Genomic DNA, 16,703 nt, shown 5'->3' with positions numbered 1-16,703 from the left:
CCCACGTCATTTTCCAGTTCAGGATAATTATGCGCACTGCACCCTCCTCCTCCTCCTCCTCCTCCTCCTCACTCGTTGTGTGTGTCAGTAGCTGTTCGGAGTCCCAGTCATCAGTTCCTGTTCTGGACGGCATGTGCCTGGTGTGTTCGGAGGAGCACACTCCCTCCCGTCGAAGCGTGTCCATATTGCCCATCCTGCTGCAGTACTCACACACCTCCTCTGAACGCAGTGTGAGAACAAACTGCAGGTGGTGGGGAAGGGAATGGTATGTACCCCCTGTGCTGAGGGGGGAAAGGGAGACCCTGTGCAGTTTAGGTGACCTGTCAGGACTCCCTCCCACACACCTCTATCTGCCTCCCTGCCTGGGTCAGACCCCCCTCACCCTGTTGCGGATGGCTGACCCATTTCTGCCATTACCAGCGCCCTCTGCTGGTAGACCCTAGACCGACAGCCACCTTCCCAGACAGGATCCAATGAAGACACTACACGTTATGTCTCGTTATTGTAACCCTATCCCTCCCTTCCTAAGAGCAAAAAGACAGCTGTGTGTGTGTGTGTGTGTGTGTGTGTGTGTGTGTGTGTGTGTGTGTGTGTGTGTATGTGGGTGCATGTATGTGTGCGCATGTGTGCGTACAAGTGTCCCATTTCCCTTCTCGGGGTACAATCGGTGAATTCCTTTCAGTTCTCAAGGCTCCTTGGAAAATTAAAGCCTCAGAAACAGAACCATTAGGTCACTTCCTCTCTGGGAAGGACAAATGCATCCAACGATTAAATCATAATCATCGTCGCTATCTCTTTTTTGGAAGTTTGATCGCCCTTTACAACAAAATGCAAAATAAAAAAGGAAAAAAGTCTTTCCTCAAAGACGCAAAAAAGGGGCGCTGGGTAGCTTTAGGCAGGCTGAAGGGGGATACACCCCACCCCAACCCCGCCCTCGTGACAAACCATGGGCGCCATGAAGGTCCAGCGGTTGGTTTCGGGGTCGTACATCTCCACCGAGTTCAGGTTGGACTGGCCGTCATAACCGCCCACTGCGTAAAGCCGGCCGCAGTTGGCCACCAGCGACACCCTGCTGCGCCGCGTGTTCATGGCCACTAGGTGGCTCCACTGGTCCCCCACAGAGCTGTACACTTCCGCCCCGCTAAGGAATCCTGAGCCGTCGTAGCCCCCGACAACATAGAGCTGGCTGCCAAGAGCTGCAGCGCCGTGCCGACAGCGCTTGTTCATCATCCCTGCCACTGGGTGCCATGAGGCTGTGTGCTGGTTGTAGTACTCCACCTGCAGGAGAGGAGGAGGAATTGCAACAAAATTATCTTTCACAAGTGCGAGTTGGGTAACTGTCAGTTCTATTTTTTCTGGTCATCCCTCCACATCTACGGTGGTGTATACATTTCATAATTGCTTTATCGAAATTCTAAATATTTTATTTAAGACTGTGTGGTCTTCACTCATTTGACTCTCACCTTAGAGAGAGTAACACTGATGTAGATGGGCCCTGGTCTAATGACTGGGTCAGACTGCCGTACTAACCGTGTTGAAGATCTGTAGACCGTCATGGCCGCCCGAAACGAAGATCCTTCCATCGAACACCGTCACTCCGGCCGCACTGCGACTGGCACTCATCTCTGTCACTAATGTCCACCTGCACAGCCACGACAGTTGAAGAACAGACACGCAGACGCAGCAACTGAGACAGATCATCACCACTGAACAGCACGTTTTAACTGCTGCTCAACTGTGAAAGAGGTCTGATACTAAGCATAAGTACCAGAATCAGCTTTCCCACTGCAAAAAAAGGAACATGGTCGCTCTTGACCAGGACTGGCCATTCTGGTCTAAATGTCCTTTTTTACCGGAAGCCAATGTTCCCTATTCTGAAAAATACACCAGCTAATTCTAATATGCAATACCACTGGTAACCACTAGATGGCACTAAGTTCTTAGATGTGACAAACAGGGCCATGGGTTTAGCCACAGACACAGTCAATAAGGAAAGGGAAAATGGCACTGACTCATCAAAATGGTCATGTATTTAAAACCCAGTTTCTCTCATCTGACAGCTGCATAACAATGGCTATCTCCCCTCATGGATTAATTTGGGAACAATTAAAGTTTTTAATTCAGCGTGGCTCATAGATTTCTCTTGGGAAACACATAACTTTTTACATTTACATTTAATCATTTGGCAGACACTCTTATGCAGAGCGACTTATAAAAGTACCATTCGTAGTAATCACTTGTCCTATGACAGTGTGGTGAATAAGCTGCAGTGGACCCACAATCCTTTGCGCAGACGCAGGCAGACAGCTGAGATTGGGGGCATTAGAGGAGCAGACTGACTCCAGACTTGGGCAGAATACTCTACCTGTCTGCCTCTGGGGAATAGCACTCCACCGAATTGAGAGAGGATTTGCCATCGTAGCCTCCACACACATAGATGTGTCCATCCACCACCACTGTGCCCATCGCACTGCAGAAAGAAAGGAGGAGAAAGAGCGAGAGAGAGAGAGAGAGAGAGAGAGAGAGAGGCAGGCTGTGTTAATGGGTCTGGACCGACAATGACTGGGACATCCCAAAGGCAAAATATTATAGCTGTGTAACTATTTGAGGTACACAACTGGTAATACTTTAAACTTTCAATGATCGTGGTGCAACCAAAACAAATTTCCTCTACCCCACAAAGGAACAATGTAGACAACTTTGTGGGCAACTTGTAGGAACAGAAGGTCTTTTGTGTGTCAAAACAACCACTAAAGTCATTTTACCCACACGCAAGTAAACAGTCTCTTGCAATCCCTTATTTCGTCATACTGTGTACAGACAGTGTCTGGAAGTTCCCCACGCTCCTATACAGACAGAGACAAGTGTCTGGATGTCCCCCGCACTCTCAAAAGACATTATTACATTACGTTATTGTCATTTACCAGTGGGAAAACAGAACCAACAACCTTTCAGTTACAAGCCCTGCTCCTTACCACTACGCCACACTGCTGTCCACATAAGGACAGAAATGACCAGACTTCCTCACCTGCGCTGGCTGTTCATGCTGGCCACCTTCGTCCACGTGTCCGTCTCCGGGTTGTACACCTCCACCGTGCTGAGCCGCGACTGGCCGTCGTACCCTCCAATGGCGTACAGCAGCCCGTTGACCACCGCCACGCCCACCCGGCTGCGGGCCGTGCTCATTGGCTGACAGCGCTCCCAGCAGTTCCCGATTGGGTCGAACACCTCCACCACATTCAGCGAGTCACCTGGACAGGTATGGGTTTATCTGCCTTTATCTGCCTCTGTTCACTGACAGTCTTAAACGTTACTCAGAATCCCGTGGCTTTAGAAAATGCATATGCAGGAAGTGAGCGTTTTAATGGATATAAACCCCAGGTGGGGCACATGTTCAGGGTCTGGGACTGGGAGGGAGAGCCCGGTACCTGCGCTGTTGAGCCCGCCCACAGCGTAAATGAGGCCTGCGATGGAGGTACAGCAGCGTTGGCGGGTCTTGAAGGCGGGGAGGTGAGGCCGGCGCTCTGGCATCAGGTGGTAATCTTTGGCTTCGTCCACCAGGTCCCTGCGGGGAGAAAAAACACACCCCAGAGCAGCGGGTTATTGCAGGCCTGTGCGGGTCACACGCTGAGTCACACACACATACGCATGTGTACACAAACACAGCCACACACACGCGTACATACACACGCAGCCACACATACAAGTGTACATGCAAACGCAGCCACACATACGCATATACACACAAACACACAATATGATCAGCCAATTTGTGCCACAACTGTGTGCTCCTCCTCATTACCAGGCAGATTACCCTTTTCGAACCCAGGCCGTAAGGCCCAGCCTGTGTTCAAGATGCTGACTGAGCCATTTGGAACTGGATTAATACATTCTCACACATACCATCCCTAAATGGCAAGCAACTCCATTCCCATAGACCCAGTTAAGAAGGAATGTGGAGCACTGTGGTATCGTTGTAGGGAGAGCCAAAGGTTTAATTCCCTGGTGGAGCACTGCTGTTGCACACTGAAGAATGGCACTTGATCCAAATAAAAAATTGCTATGCAGCTTCGTGTGGATAAGGACATCCGATAATAAGCACAGTGTAAAAATAAACCAGTCAACAGTGGAGCGGTTCAGAACGGCCCCGCCCCCTCACCTGCACTTGTGGCAGCAGCGGACCAGCTCGTCCTGCTGCACGCGGTCGGCCAGGAACTGGGGGCGGCACAGGGGGAGGCGCGTTTTGGACAGCAGCTCGGGCAGCCGCGGCTCTCGCTCCTCACGCTGGTGTCGCACCCACGCCAGCACCGCTTCGAACACCTGGCGGGACGGGGGGGGGGCGGCAGAGAGATCAGCCAGGGGTTCACACATACAAGTACATTACATTACATGCATTTAGCAAACTTCCAGCACAATACAACATAAGTGTGGCCATCAAATTTAAATGAGCAACAGTGTCAGACCAGTCTAACAACACTCCCAGACCAGTGAGCACAACATTATTCAAGCCCTACCATAAGTTAACTTGTGCACTCTGACAAAAGCCAAGTATACTAAAATACAACATTCCCTAGAAGACAAACTATAATACATCGTAATCCTATCCATAAATTTGACATCAAATGCAAGTAGCAGCGGTAATTCTCAGGATTCTCTGGTTGCTGCCCAGTCACGGTGTCTAGTCTTGCACCTTTTGCTAAATGTTCACCGATCTGAATGCGTCCGCGTACCACACAGTGCATCACATGGAATCAAAAGCAGAGATACCACTGCGTACCTTTCTACAGCTGTGTGCCAGTCCTACCAAACAACTCCTTTCTAATCTGATCAGATGCCACTAAAGGGACTAAACTGTGAGTTTACAATTGCAGTTAAGCGGGGGGGGGGCGCTTTCTACCCTGGAGGAGCCCAGGATGGAAATGGGACATCTCTCTTTTCCATGTGCACCAAACCACAATTGTTTAGCTACACCTGCTGCCTGGCTCACAGAATGGAAAATGATCGCTGCCTCATTTGAATACAGGTGTGTATTATGCAGACACACTGAAAGCAGAGAAAAATCTGCCTGGAGGCACTGTCATTAGCAGGACTACAATTCCCACAAGGGAGGTGGAGGTGCTGTTTTTATTAAAGCACGAAGTCTAGAGCTGCGCAGAGTGGAAGGCTGAAAAAGGGTCTTTTAAAGGGCGTTGACATTTCACTGGCATGTGTCGCAATGTGCTGGGTAAACACGCTTCAGATTCACCGCTCTGCGAGGTTCTTCTCGCTTTGGTCATTAACAGCATTCAGTGTGGGACTGGCGATGAATGTGGCCAAAACTGAACTTCTGTCAGCACCAAGAACACAAACAGTGTTCAGCGTGGGTCTGTCAGCAAACATATCACGGCATTGAGTTTTCTGCCCATGCGTTCAAGGAGCTCTCACTCCTCCTCTCACAGACTCCTGGACTGAGGAGCTGGGTGTAAAGAATATGAACAACATCGACGCTGTCTGCTCATTCATAATCATGAGTACTGCGCAGACCCACAAATGTCTACATCATGCGGATGCTCGCATCCAATTGTTTGTGTTTACTGTCCATCCCGATGATATAAAGTTCGGTGGATCTCACAATGGCTGTTCTGAGAGCATTTCCTACTCACTCTCTCTGGCAGTGGACATGCTCTTACAAGACGGGATCTGCAAAGCACGCTGCGTCTGCAAGGCAATCGGAAATCCCACTTGGCCTCCCTACCAGTAAACGTGCTACTAATTTCTATTGACATAACTTCCTTGCCAAGCTATCTATAGCAGAGCGGCTACTAGCCACTTACTGTACATACACTTGGCAACCACACACAGAAGCCGCTGTGCATCAGCAATCTAAGCTCATCAACTGCACTGCATGGGATTTTTTGACTTTATATAGAGCAGAAAAGGGGAACTCAAAGCCGTTGAGGCATGGTGTGAGCGTAGCCTGATAACATGTCAGCTCAGACTGTTCCTGTTCCTTGTATGTGGGTAATAAATGCCGGGGTGGTTTGCTGTCAGAGGGGCCCAGGTGGAGGGTGAGGAAGTGAGTCTTAAAGAGAGGAGAAGTGGCAAGAGGGCCTGAGCTTTAGACGGATGCAGGAGGGGACGGACACAAGGATTCACTAGTGGTCAGTGACAGAGCGCAGGGCCTCTTTTCACGAATTACTCCCCTAGCAAGACAAACTGCATTACAAAACGCGCCACTGCCGTAACAAAGAGCGGGCCGGACACCTCAGCCAGATTGGCAGCGCTTTTGCCGCTGGCGCCGTTTGGCCCGCTCAGAGGCGCGTGGGCGACCCACCTGCTCCTCGGCCTTGACGTTGAGCTCGTCGCAGCCGACCAGCTCCAGCACCTCCTCCGGCCGCAGGCTCAGGAACTCCTCCGACATGGACACCTCCACGAAGTGCTGGTGCACGAAGCTGTTGGCCGCGTCGTAGAGCGTCGTGCACATCATGGTCTCGGCGAACTGCCGCACACCCAGGCAGTTTTTGGGGTGCAGCCTGGGGGAAAGGGGGGGAAACGGGAGCAGCGGGGATCACGAGGAGAGTCGCACGGGCAGACAGGAGACGTCAGCGTGAGGGAGCGGAGAGGAAGTTCGGACAGACGATCTCGCCTCCCCTCAGATGCTATCACGCATAAACTCACAGGTCGATGTGACAGCAGCGTCTGCACACGATGTGCTCGTGCATGCATGAGAAACGGCGCGCAAAAAGCCCGCAGGGCCCGGGCCCACCTCTCGCGCAGGAAGGAGCAGCAGGCGTCCTTGACGTTCTGCAGCTGCAGGAAGCTGGCGCCGATGAGGAGGGACTGCACGTTCTGCTGGTCGATGGCCACGTGGCCGTTGTAGGCGAAGTTTATCAGGGCCTCCAGCGCGCTGCGAGGGGGAGGCAGAGAGAGAGAGAGAGGGAACGGGGGTGGGGGGGTTACAGGAGAGACGAATGACAGGAAACACGGAACACTGAGCTCTGCTCTGCTTCTTCGCTTACTAATTCATCCCCGCGGTGCTCTGTTTGCAGTGTGGAAGGAGAGAGAAAGAGCTCCGCAGAGTGCTGGGTCTGTTACAGGGTCGGTGCTGTGACTGTACAGCGGAGAGGCAGTCTGATGCCCCGAAGTGTGAGAGACAAGGTAGCAATGAGCCTCGCGCTCGCCCACAGCGAGCCTCAGAGGGAGCCGGTCGGGGGGAGGGGGTCAGAGGCCTGTCTGGGGCTGCTGCAGTGACCCGGGGCATGGGGTGGGGGGGAGAGACCCCTGATATGCATTCCAATGTCAGTGGGGTGAAGGAATTTCACAGACGCGTCTGTGAGGGCCGAAAACGGACGGCTGGGCCGAGGGCTGGGGTGAGGGAGGGCACGATGTGACTTTTGGGAGAATTCCACAGTTTGTCCGGGAAAAAAAAAAAAACCAGCACAATGCGTCCGTTCAGAGCGTGAGCAGGAGTGGTGTGGGGCGAGAGAACACAGCGGACTCGAGACAGAAAACCAAAGCACCACCCACAGTTTAGAATTTCATACACAGCGAAACGAAATAAACCAAAGTAAACATGTAATACACTCTCATGCCATACACAGTGCTTTTATGGTTACTTAACAGCTCCCTGTAATGGGCGATAACCCAGCATTGAGCTGTGGATAGTGCTGGTCAGTAAAATCAGTGTAAAATCAGCCAGACAGTCTCCGGCGAAAGGAGTCTTATTGGTCTTGTGTATGGTGTGTGTGCCTCTTTTGCTGCTGTAAGAGACATTGCAGGACTGTAAAAAAAACCCAGACGCCACTGATGCTGCTGTCTCCACTTAACATTAACTTTTAAAGAGCACATCTGCAGTAATGTGTTAGTCCGTTTCATCCTGGCATTGCTATAATACAGCAGCACCGCCATAAAGATCATTGTGCCCCAGTGTGAGGAAAAAAAACATTAGGGGGAAAAAAACCTCGATAGCTAACCTTTCAACGATCTTGCTCAAAAACAACGCAAATGTACTCTAAAAAGGGACGTATGCTTGTTAAAGGGTTAAAATCGAACATAAAGAGATCAAAATCATACGTTTTGTTTGGATAAATGACTTATCAGTTTGACAAGTCTAAAGCTAAATTTAAACCTCAGACAGCGAGACTACAGAGATCAGCTTTTGGCACGAGGTAGCAAGAATGTCCAGCTAAACGTTGCTCCTGAGCTGAAAAAATACCATAGACATTCCGGAGATCACTCCGTGGCTTTCAAGCCTTGAGTGCACACATCCCTTCTGATCACAGAGCGGTCAGGTCTGAATGCCTCTCACTGACTGACCCCTGCATCACTGTGGAGAGAGCAGGCTGTCTTACCTGGGGTCCATGCCCTGCATAATGATCTCGTCCTGCTTGCACTCCATCATGTCGTTGGTGAACATGGCGTGGAAGTAGGGGATGGAGGCGGCCAGGACGATCCGGTGGGCGCTGAACTTGTGGTCCCCCACCTGCAGACGACAGCAAAGTGGAGTCATTTCCATGGGTACGTGGGGTTCGGGGCAGACAGTGCTTATGTGATTAACAGCAAATTGTGAGTGATTCAGATAAAGCAGGAGACAAATTCAAATAAACTTTCACCACAGGTTTCTACAAAGCATTACATGTTGGATCATAGTCACAAGCCAGAAAGAAATGATGTATACACCTCAGAGATAAGACAGAGAATGCTGTCCATACACATCCTGTCCAGTTACCTGAATGTGTTTATTACTGACCAGGAACCTAGGGCAAAGAAATGCATAGTTAGAGGACCTACTGTAGGCTACCTCGGTTCAATAAAGCAAGAGGGTAAAACTTCAATGGGCAACAGCCTCTATCCACAGTCAGCACCAGCCCAAACCCAAACCCAGGTAATGGACCCCTCAACTGTACAGATAGAGCTTTCATTTATTGACACACTAATGTTAGCAGTGAGCCAGCCAGGAGAGGAAAGTTTTAAGCAACCTAATATTCACACTGATGGATATTACACACTACAGACTATAAAACACAATCCCAATGAAAACAAAATGACGGACTGGTCACCCGAACTCAGGGCAGGGGGAAACTCTGGGGATACAAAAAGAGCCTCTTATTACCAAAGGCCTTTTGAGCTTCTATCCAGCTGCACTAAACAGATTATAAATGTTGGGGGGAGGGCACCGAAGCATCTGACTGTGAGAGTGCTATGGCTTTTACATGAATGTCGATTAAAGGCTTTGCTGCAAAGAGGGGCTTATCTGTGGTAAACCCACAGGGTAGACAACACAAAAGGGGGGGAATGAAAGAAAACACCACATGGACACACTGAGAAATGGAGACTGTCTGAAACCGAGTTCTTGGAAAAAAAAACAAAGCCTAACACCTAAAGCTTGGCAGAGTTTGAGTTGCCCCTCAAGCTCTCATGATTTGTTCATGTAACCTGAGCTGGGTAAATATGTGTACATTTGACACACGATTGAAACCATTCCCATCATGCAGAGCACCAATGTGGAGTGTTTCCGCTGCATTGTGAATGCAGTTTATATATGAGAAGAAGCACAAGGCCAAGCTTATGTAAAGGATCATACCTATTACAATTGTGTTCACTGCAGGCGACAGAGTAGCATAGTGGTTAAGGACTCCTGACCGAAAGGTTGCCGTTTCGATTCTCCATTGGGGCACTGCTTTTGTACTCCTGGGCAAGGTACTTAACCCACAATTGCCTCAGTAAATCCAGCTGTATAAATGGATAACATTGTAAAAAACTGTAACCAATGTAAGTCACTCTGGATAAGAGTGTCTGCGAAATGCCAATAATGTAATGTAATGTTCATCAAATTTCTTTCAAAAAGGTTAACCATGGGAATCCTTTGCTCAAAAGATACAGACTGTACCGCTGTAGAATTGCTTACAGGCAAATACGCTCTGTTCAGCTACATTCTCAGCTTAAACCAGGTACAGGCAGCTCCTCTCCTTGCTGGCTGGAGGTGTGTATATTTAAGGTATTTTGGTGGCTGGGAATTATTTAACCATGGAATACCTAGAGTTTAATTCCTATAACTTTGAGCGATGAGAGGGCAGTGACTGGAGATAGCAGAATTATCACTGAGTGCCCTGTAAGTTCACAACAGGAGCTGAAGAATATTCCATTCACTCTCCCTTTGAATCCCTCTCTATTAAGGATCAATGCTTCAGCATATTCTACACCTCTCCACAACAGGAGCGCTCCATTTACTTTACACCTCTGTCCTGAAGGATGTCTATTGTCATTCCTACTTGTGAAGTACTGCCAAGCACGCTGTGCCAGTTCAAACCCCACTTTACGTCGGTTAATGACTGACACAAGCTAAAGTGACAGCAAAATTCCTATCCACTGAGGGTGTAGTGCAGTATCAGGGAAAACAGGTAGAGCTGCGAGCAACTGTGAGAGAGTGGCAGCCAGTTCAGGGAAAACAACTTCTGACAAGCACTTCACTTGCTGAAAGGGAAAGAGTGGCTTTATTTTTGTACGGAAGAGCCAAAATGTCATTGACTCTTCAGGGATCTAATGCTCTTCACCCAAAAAAACTTCACATGCATTTATAATCTTGGTTGAAAAACAGTGTTTTTCAAATGGATCTTAGTGTCAAAAGAATATCTCACATCTCACAACTGTCACAAGTACTAGGCAGTGAGCGCTTCATTGGATTGTAACTTCTCATTTTATAAACAAGACACTTCTCTCTTCTCCTTATCTGGACCATTTAACATGTCACGTTGTCTTAGTTTACAGACAGGTGATGTGTCCGAGTCCAAAAACCAACATTTTCAGGTCAGTCTGTGGACAACAAATAATGCAAACTGACATTACACACAAAAGGACCCACACTCAAAAACAAAATACAAGGAACTAAAGTGCCTGTCGCAACGGACCAGAACGACTCCATGAAGGGGAGAGCGCTGCGCACGCCGCACTTCCTCATGCGGCTTTCCAGGCCGGGACACTGGCCCGCCGTCAGTCCCAGGGTAAACAAGGGCAGGATGAGCGCACGGACGAGGCCTGGAAAAAAGAGAGCTTTCCACAAGCGTTCCTGCCCAGCACCTCACACACTGCAAAGCCTCGCTGGCTCTGGGTTTTGCTCCAGTGTGACTCACTACCGAGGTGAGATACCATTACAGGGAACCCGTGGAGGGACTGACAAACGCCACCCAAACTCGGTCTTTCCTTAGCGCTTTTCAGAAATCTGATCAGTTAAGGTGCTGGGCTGCGGAGCCAGGGGTTAGGGCTGCTGTATCCATCAGGGGCAGCAGTGGTAAGGAGCAGGGCTCATAACCAAAAGTCTGCTGGTTCGATTCCCTGTGGATGCACTGCTGCTGTACCCTTGGGCCTGGTACATAACCCAGCATTGCCTCAGTAAATATCCAGCTCTATGAATGAATAACATGAAAAAACTGTAACCTATGTAAGTCACTCTGGATAAGAGCGCCTGCGAAATTGCCAAGAATGTATTGTGATATAATGTCTTCTTTTTGGGCCTAAACTATGGCTTTGTTTTTACATACAGCTGTGTTTATCCCAGAAGCATAGTTGGGAGGATTTAAAAGGTAAAGGCTTGGCCCTCGAACACTGCTGCTCCTGCACTCGGGAACTGGTTACATTTTGCTCAATGAGGGGTAAGTTAACAGCTGCACAACAAACAGGCAAACCTCGTGAGGTCTCCCACTTAATCCATCAGCTTGCTGACCTTTCCTGCCCAGCAATCAGGGCTGTGAAAAGAAAAAAAAAAACCTGCTCAGCTTCACTGAGATTGATACAAATCTATTAAGTCATTACGCTCTCCCCTGGAACACAGCCAGTACAGAGCACAGATCTCATCACTCATGGCTGTTGCAGGACAGTGCAGATGGATTGCTTTTCTTCTCATTCTTCCTCCCCTCTACCACCCCCACACTCTCCAGTGAATCCCAGTAATTCTTCCATGTAGCATTTGGGACTGATGAGTTCTCCCAAGGCAGGTCATCCTCCCTTGCTAGTTGGTTTAGTGAGGCGGTCATATTTTCTAAGCTCGAGGTAGGAAAAAGAGAATCCCAACTTGATTCATTCTGACAAGGCACTGGGCCTGTTCACTTTCGATTGAACATGAAAGGTTTATCCTCTTATGAGAGGGGAACAAGCAAGCTGTTTGTTTCCGCTCCACTTCCTGAAGTTTTTTCCCGTTGAGTCATACCCCTGAAAGACACTGGGATGAACACTAGTTAGCTACCGTTTTCCACACTCCGCACTGACCTCTGTGGCTCTCAAGGCCAGCAAGAGCCTTGTTTGTCAATGACAGCTGCTAGCTCAATAGCAGGAGAAGAGAAAGGCTTATCACGCATAGGAAGCACTTTCAGTGGGGGAGTCCAGCAGCTTGGTGTTTGGCTGTGTGTTGGTCAGTGGGTCAGTGGGAGAACACGGACTGCATGAGCGAGGGGTGGAGGAAAGAGGATTTCGCCGGCCTGTTAAGAGCGACCAGGCTGCTGAGGCAACACCAGCATAGCTGTTCACACCACTTATAGCCCGGCTGCAACGTGCAACACTGACCTCTGAGCTGCGTGTGTGTAAGCCGGGACTAATTGCTGCGCTGCTTGGGCAGACACGTTGCTCTCAGTCGCGGGAGAGCGGACGCCGAGCCGGCGCAAGGACACGCTCTGCCCAGCTCCCCCTGCGCAATTAATCCCTCACTGAGCCCCTGGAGATTAGACCAAGGGCACTCAGATACCACAGCCCGCCAGCCAATCCCCGCAGCGCGACTCTGTGGCCTAACGAGCTCAGCTGCGTAAAAGGTGCCGACGACTCCATCAATGACAGGTGACGCAAGCGGCCGATCGCCCAGCGCCCAGATTAGCGCCCGTGAAGAATAGACGGGGATGATGACACCATAACCGCGCGCATGGCGCAGTCAAGTTTCCATGCCATCAACGCCTCACGCACACTTTCACTGACCGTGTGATGACCGTAGGTCCAGTAGCTGTGGTTACACTGATAAGCACTTTGGACAAGTTTGCCTGAGAGTTCGGGAAAATTCATCAACAATTTCATGAGTGCTTCCCTTTCACTGGAGCGTGAAAGAGTGTTTGTATCATGAGGCTCCCAAGTAATCATTACACAGGCCATTCGCTTGGGCAAACATGTATTGTGGTCAAGTATGGCAGGTGTTAAACAGGCCTGGTAGCACGTGTAGTCGGTGAAGGAACCGCAGAAGGGCTACTCTGTGGTATTTTTCCACTCATGTTAACAGGAATGAGGTTACTTTGTTGCATTTCTCCTCCATCACATCATGCACAGCCTAGGAGTTACAACACCCACCAGAAAATTATGAGTATGACAAGGTTAACCAGGCCATGACAAAAAGGTAAAAGTGTAATCCCAAATCACAAGTGCAATTAGGAGCAACACAGGTGGTCAACAGCGCTGGTGACTCAACAGAGAGGGGACAAGCACAAAGAGCAAACCCTACAGGAACCAACGTGTTCCTAAGGTAGATGCTGTTTGCAGTTAACAATTCAGTAGGCTGGCTACGATTCAGAACAATCCAGAACCACTTTACAAACGCCGCAGGATAGCCAGCAATTTAATGAAGTCTGTTCTGAGGGCTTTGCATGTCGAGTCATATTTGCATATTTCTAATTTGCATAACGCATAAGAATCACATTCCTGATGGAGCAGTCTGTTGGTGACCCAGAGAGGCTGGCTGTTGTTCACGTCCAAGCCATACAAAGGAAGATGCACAATGAAATACTGAGCAACAGTAACACCAGCAGACCTCCAACTGCTCCATTTTAGGAAAGACACAAAAGAGCTTTTGAGAGGACAGGTTTGTGAGACACTGACACATAAACTGCTGAAGCTGGTTGGCTAGCCAATAACTCTGGCCACCTGATCTGTTGAAAAGAACAGCAGCAATACTAAGAGATGGCCTGTGCGTATAGTTTATCTTAAGATGTGGTTTTCCATAAAGTAGACATTATAACGCTTCCCAAAATTAGCTATCTAGCTAATAATCAATCGGACGTACAACTATTATTACTAAATGCATTTCTTGTAGGTTGCTAGCAAGCTAGCTAACTAACTAGCAATCTTACTAACGTGTGCCAGCTAGCTGGCAATATGGTTAACATTAGCACCAATGTCCCCACTACAGTAAATATGGATTACAGATAGTTAAATGTTTAGCTCAACAAATGCTTGGAGATTAGCTAGCCAGGTAGCTGCTGCAGGAATCCTACTTGGCTGGATTTAAGAAATGATACCGCCGTAGACTGGGAATAAATGTTCTGAACTCCAGTTAGCCACGCTAATGCACTATTGGTGTTGCCCCTGGGAATTAACGTTAGCTAGGTGGCTAATCGATCGGTGTTGCTAGCAAGATCGCTGCCAAGAAAGATTTCCCTGACACAAAGACTAAAGCTATCTTGTGCTACACTATCGCATTCAGTGAATATCAACATTAAAAAAAGCCTGCTTTGAAAGTGAAGCCGAATGAGCTCTACTAGCTAACGTAGCTACAATGTTCTCTTCCGGAGTCCGAGTAAGAAAATGCTAGCTAGAAACAATGACGACTATAGTTGTACAAATTTTAATTACCACAATAGATTGCTAAGATAGAAAGAACACTCGTTGTGCATTTGGCATGCTGTATTTGCGAGGCGTATCTAACAATCCAGTCAGCTTCCACGCTCATTATTATAGCACCAACTCAACACTCCCTTCTAGCTACTCTCCCCAAGTGCAACACGTTCAAGCAGACATGCACAGTTCTGTGTTGTGTTCTCTGAATTAAATACCCAGCTCCCTAGATGCATCTCCGGTTGATTTTTGTACCTTCAAGGTGACGTCGCAGAGTTTCCCCTGCCTTCTGATCTCCTCCATGACCGCATAGCCCCGATTCGGAAGGTCATGGACTGAAAAATGCATTAAATCCTCCAGTTCTTCGAATATCATATCTCCCATCTTCATTGAGAAAAGAAGAAAGGTCCCAATTTTAAAATCGCGTGAGGGCACAGATATGAGCCACACGAGGCACCGTAGAAGGAGTGTGACTTGCTTCTCGGTGCACCCGGTGAAATAGGCAAGTTAACTAAACTGCCCCCTCTACCCTCAACGTTACAAGACTGATAAGAGCCCGTTGTTCTCATATATGCTAGTAATATTAAAAGGACGTCTTTATCAATGATAAAGTACTGTCGTAGGTGTGCTGTCGATGGCCAGATTGCTATCTGGCCACATCACTAAAACCAAAGCTTTGACAGGAGATTAGGTTTTAGCGACATTATGTACTGGGATTATTTTCGTCATGAAGAGATTATTAGATGGACGATCATAACTACAACGCAGCATTTCAAAAATGTAGAGCAGATTAAACATCATAATAGCCACTGTTATTGTTATTTAGCAGGTTTGTGCCTTTTAATTATTCTTGTAATTACGCGCTAAACCGTATGCACTGAATGAACGAGAACAAAAATTCTAACAAAACCTTTTGTAAATCTTTGTAGATCGAACAAACTGGCATATCTTTCATGAAATAAAAACAGAAACACTTTGGCTTTAAGTATAATTAATTGAATACCTTCTGTGGTGTGTGAGTGTGAGTGAAAAACACTGTGGTTTGTATTTTTAGGAAAGCCCCTTCTTTTTGAGTACCCCAAGATAGGAAAAATTAATCAGATTAGCTAATTGAATGCCGTATCTGAAGAGCTGCCAGCAGCACTTCACAGATCATTCGCTCACATATTCTGTATTCAGACTAGATGCGCCAGAGACAAGAAACTGTAGCAGCCGAGATAAAATATGAGCTGGGATGAGATAGTGAGACCTCTAAACCTCTTCTGGAAAAGGTCAATAAATGCTGTAACATTAAAATCCGGGGAGAGTGTTTAGTTTGGACATACCAAGCGCAAACCAAACAGGAGAGTCCTGATAAATTCCTGATACCTCCGCATCAAGCTTGTGTTGGCAACAAGTGTAGAACACCCTAAAAGATCTAACATCCTCCGTTTTCACACGCTGTAACGGTGGCACCTGGTCTTTACATCCAAGAGGCATAAGATTGCTGGTCCCCACCCAGCATGGCCTGATCCATGTAGACAATGTGGACAGGGGCCTGGTTCTTCTTGGTTTGTGAGAGATCCAGGCACCACATGATAAACTTCACGAATTGAACAGAGTTGAGTGTTTTAATTACACAGACAAATAACAACTGACCTTCAAGGAAATATTTGTGAAATTAATGTCCATATGAATGCTTCCAGCAGTACACCTTATCACCAAATTACTCCTCAGTTGCAGATGGCATCTAGTAATGATTAAAAGATTTCAAGGTTGGTTTTAATGTCACTGCATTTGTGTCCTACGATGCAGCCTGTATGTTAAAGGTGTGTAATGGCATCCTCAAGGCTTGTTACCAACAAACCCATTCGCAACCTTTTACAGAAGTCTGCATTGTCTGCGGTCCTACATAGTCCAACTGAATTCAACACGACAGTGCCGGATCTAAACATCACTGCCATTTGTGCTTAATTGTTGGTAATTAACTCAAAGATAACTGGGGAGGTACAGTGGGATAATTGCTTAACGAGTGGGCTCAGTAAATGCTGTATTGACCTCTTTGTGTTGGAGGACTGAACCTTATGTAGGCCTATATCTTTCTAAGAATAATTGCATTAAGTGTATACATTTCTGTTACAGACTTTATTCATCCACTGAGATAC

General features: G+C 48.0%; 1 protein-coding gene across 1 annotated transcript; it reads right to left on the bottom strand.

The window, feature by feature from the left end:
* Positions 1–582: 582 nt before the first annotated feature.
* klhl18 (kelch-like family member 18) lies at positions 583–14,977 on the bottom strand. Its single transcript, XM_036519283.1, has 10 exons — positions 14,815–14,977; positions 8,331–8,461; positions 6,746–6,886; positions 6,314–6,512; positions 4,160–4,320; positions 3,429–3,565; positions 3,029–3,251; positions 2,366–2,470; positions 1,531–1,642; positions 583–1,278 (listed from the first exon to the last, which is right to left on the bottom strand). Exons 1-10 carry the CDS (start codon positions 14,947–14,949, stop codon positions 892–894), a joined length of 1,731 nt encoding a protein of 576 aa, XP_036375176.1. The 5' UTR covers positions 14,950–14,977; the 3' UTR covers positions 583–891.
* Between the last annotated feature and the right edge of the window lie 1,726 nt (positions 14,978–16,703).

This window comes from Megalops cyprinoides, chromosome 24, assembly GCF_013368585.1.
Source record: "Megalops cyprinoides isolate fMegCyp1 chromosome 24, fMegCyp1.pri, whole genome shotgun sequence".
NCBI lineage: Eukaryota > Metazoa > Chordata > Actinopteri > Elopiformes > Megalopidae > Megalops > Megalops cyprinoides.
The sequence above is the reverse complement of the archived record's forward strand: the minus strand, read 5'-3'. Positions and strand labels throughout refer to the sequence as shown.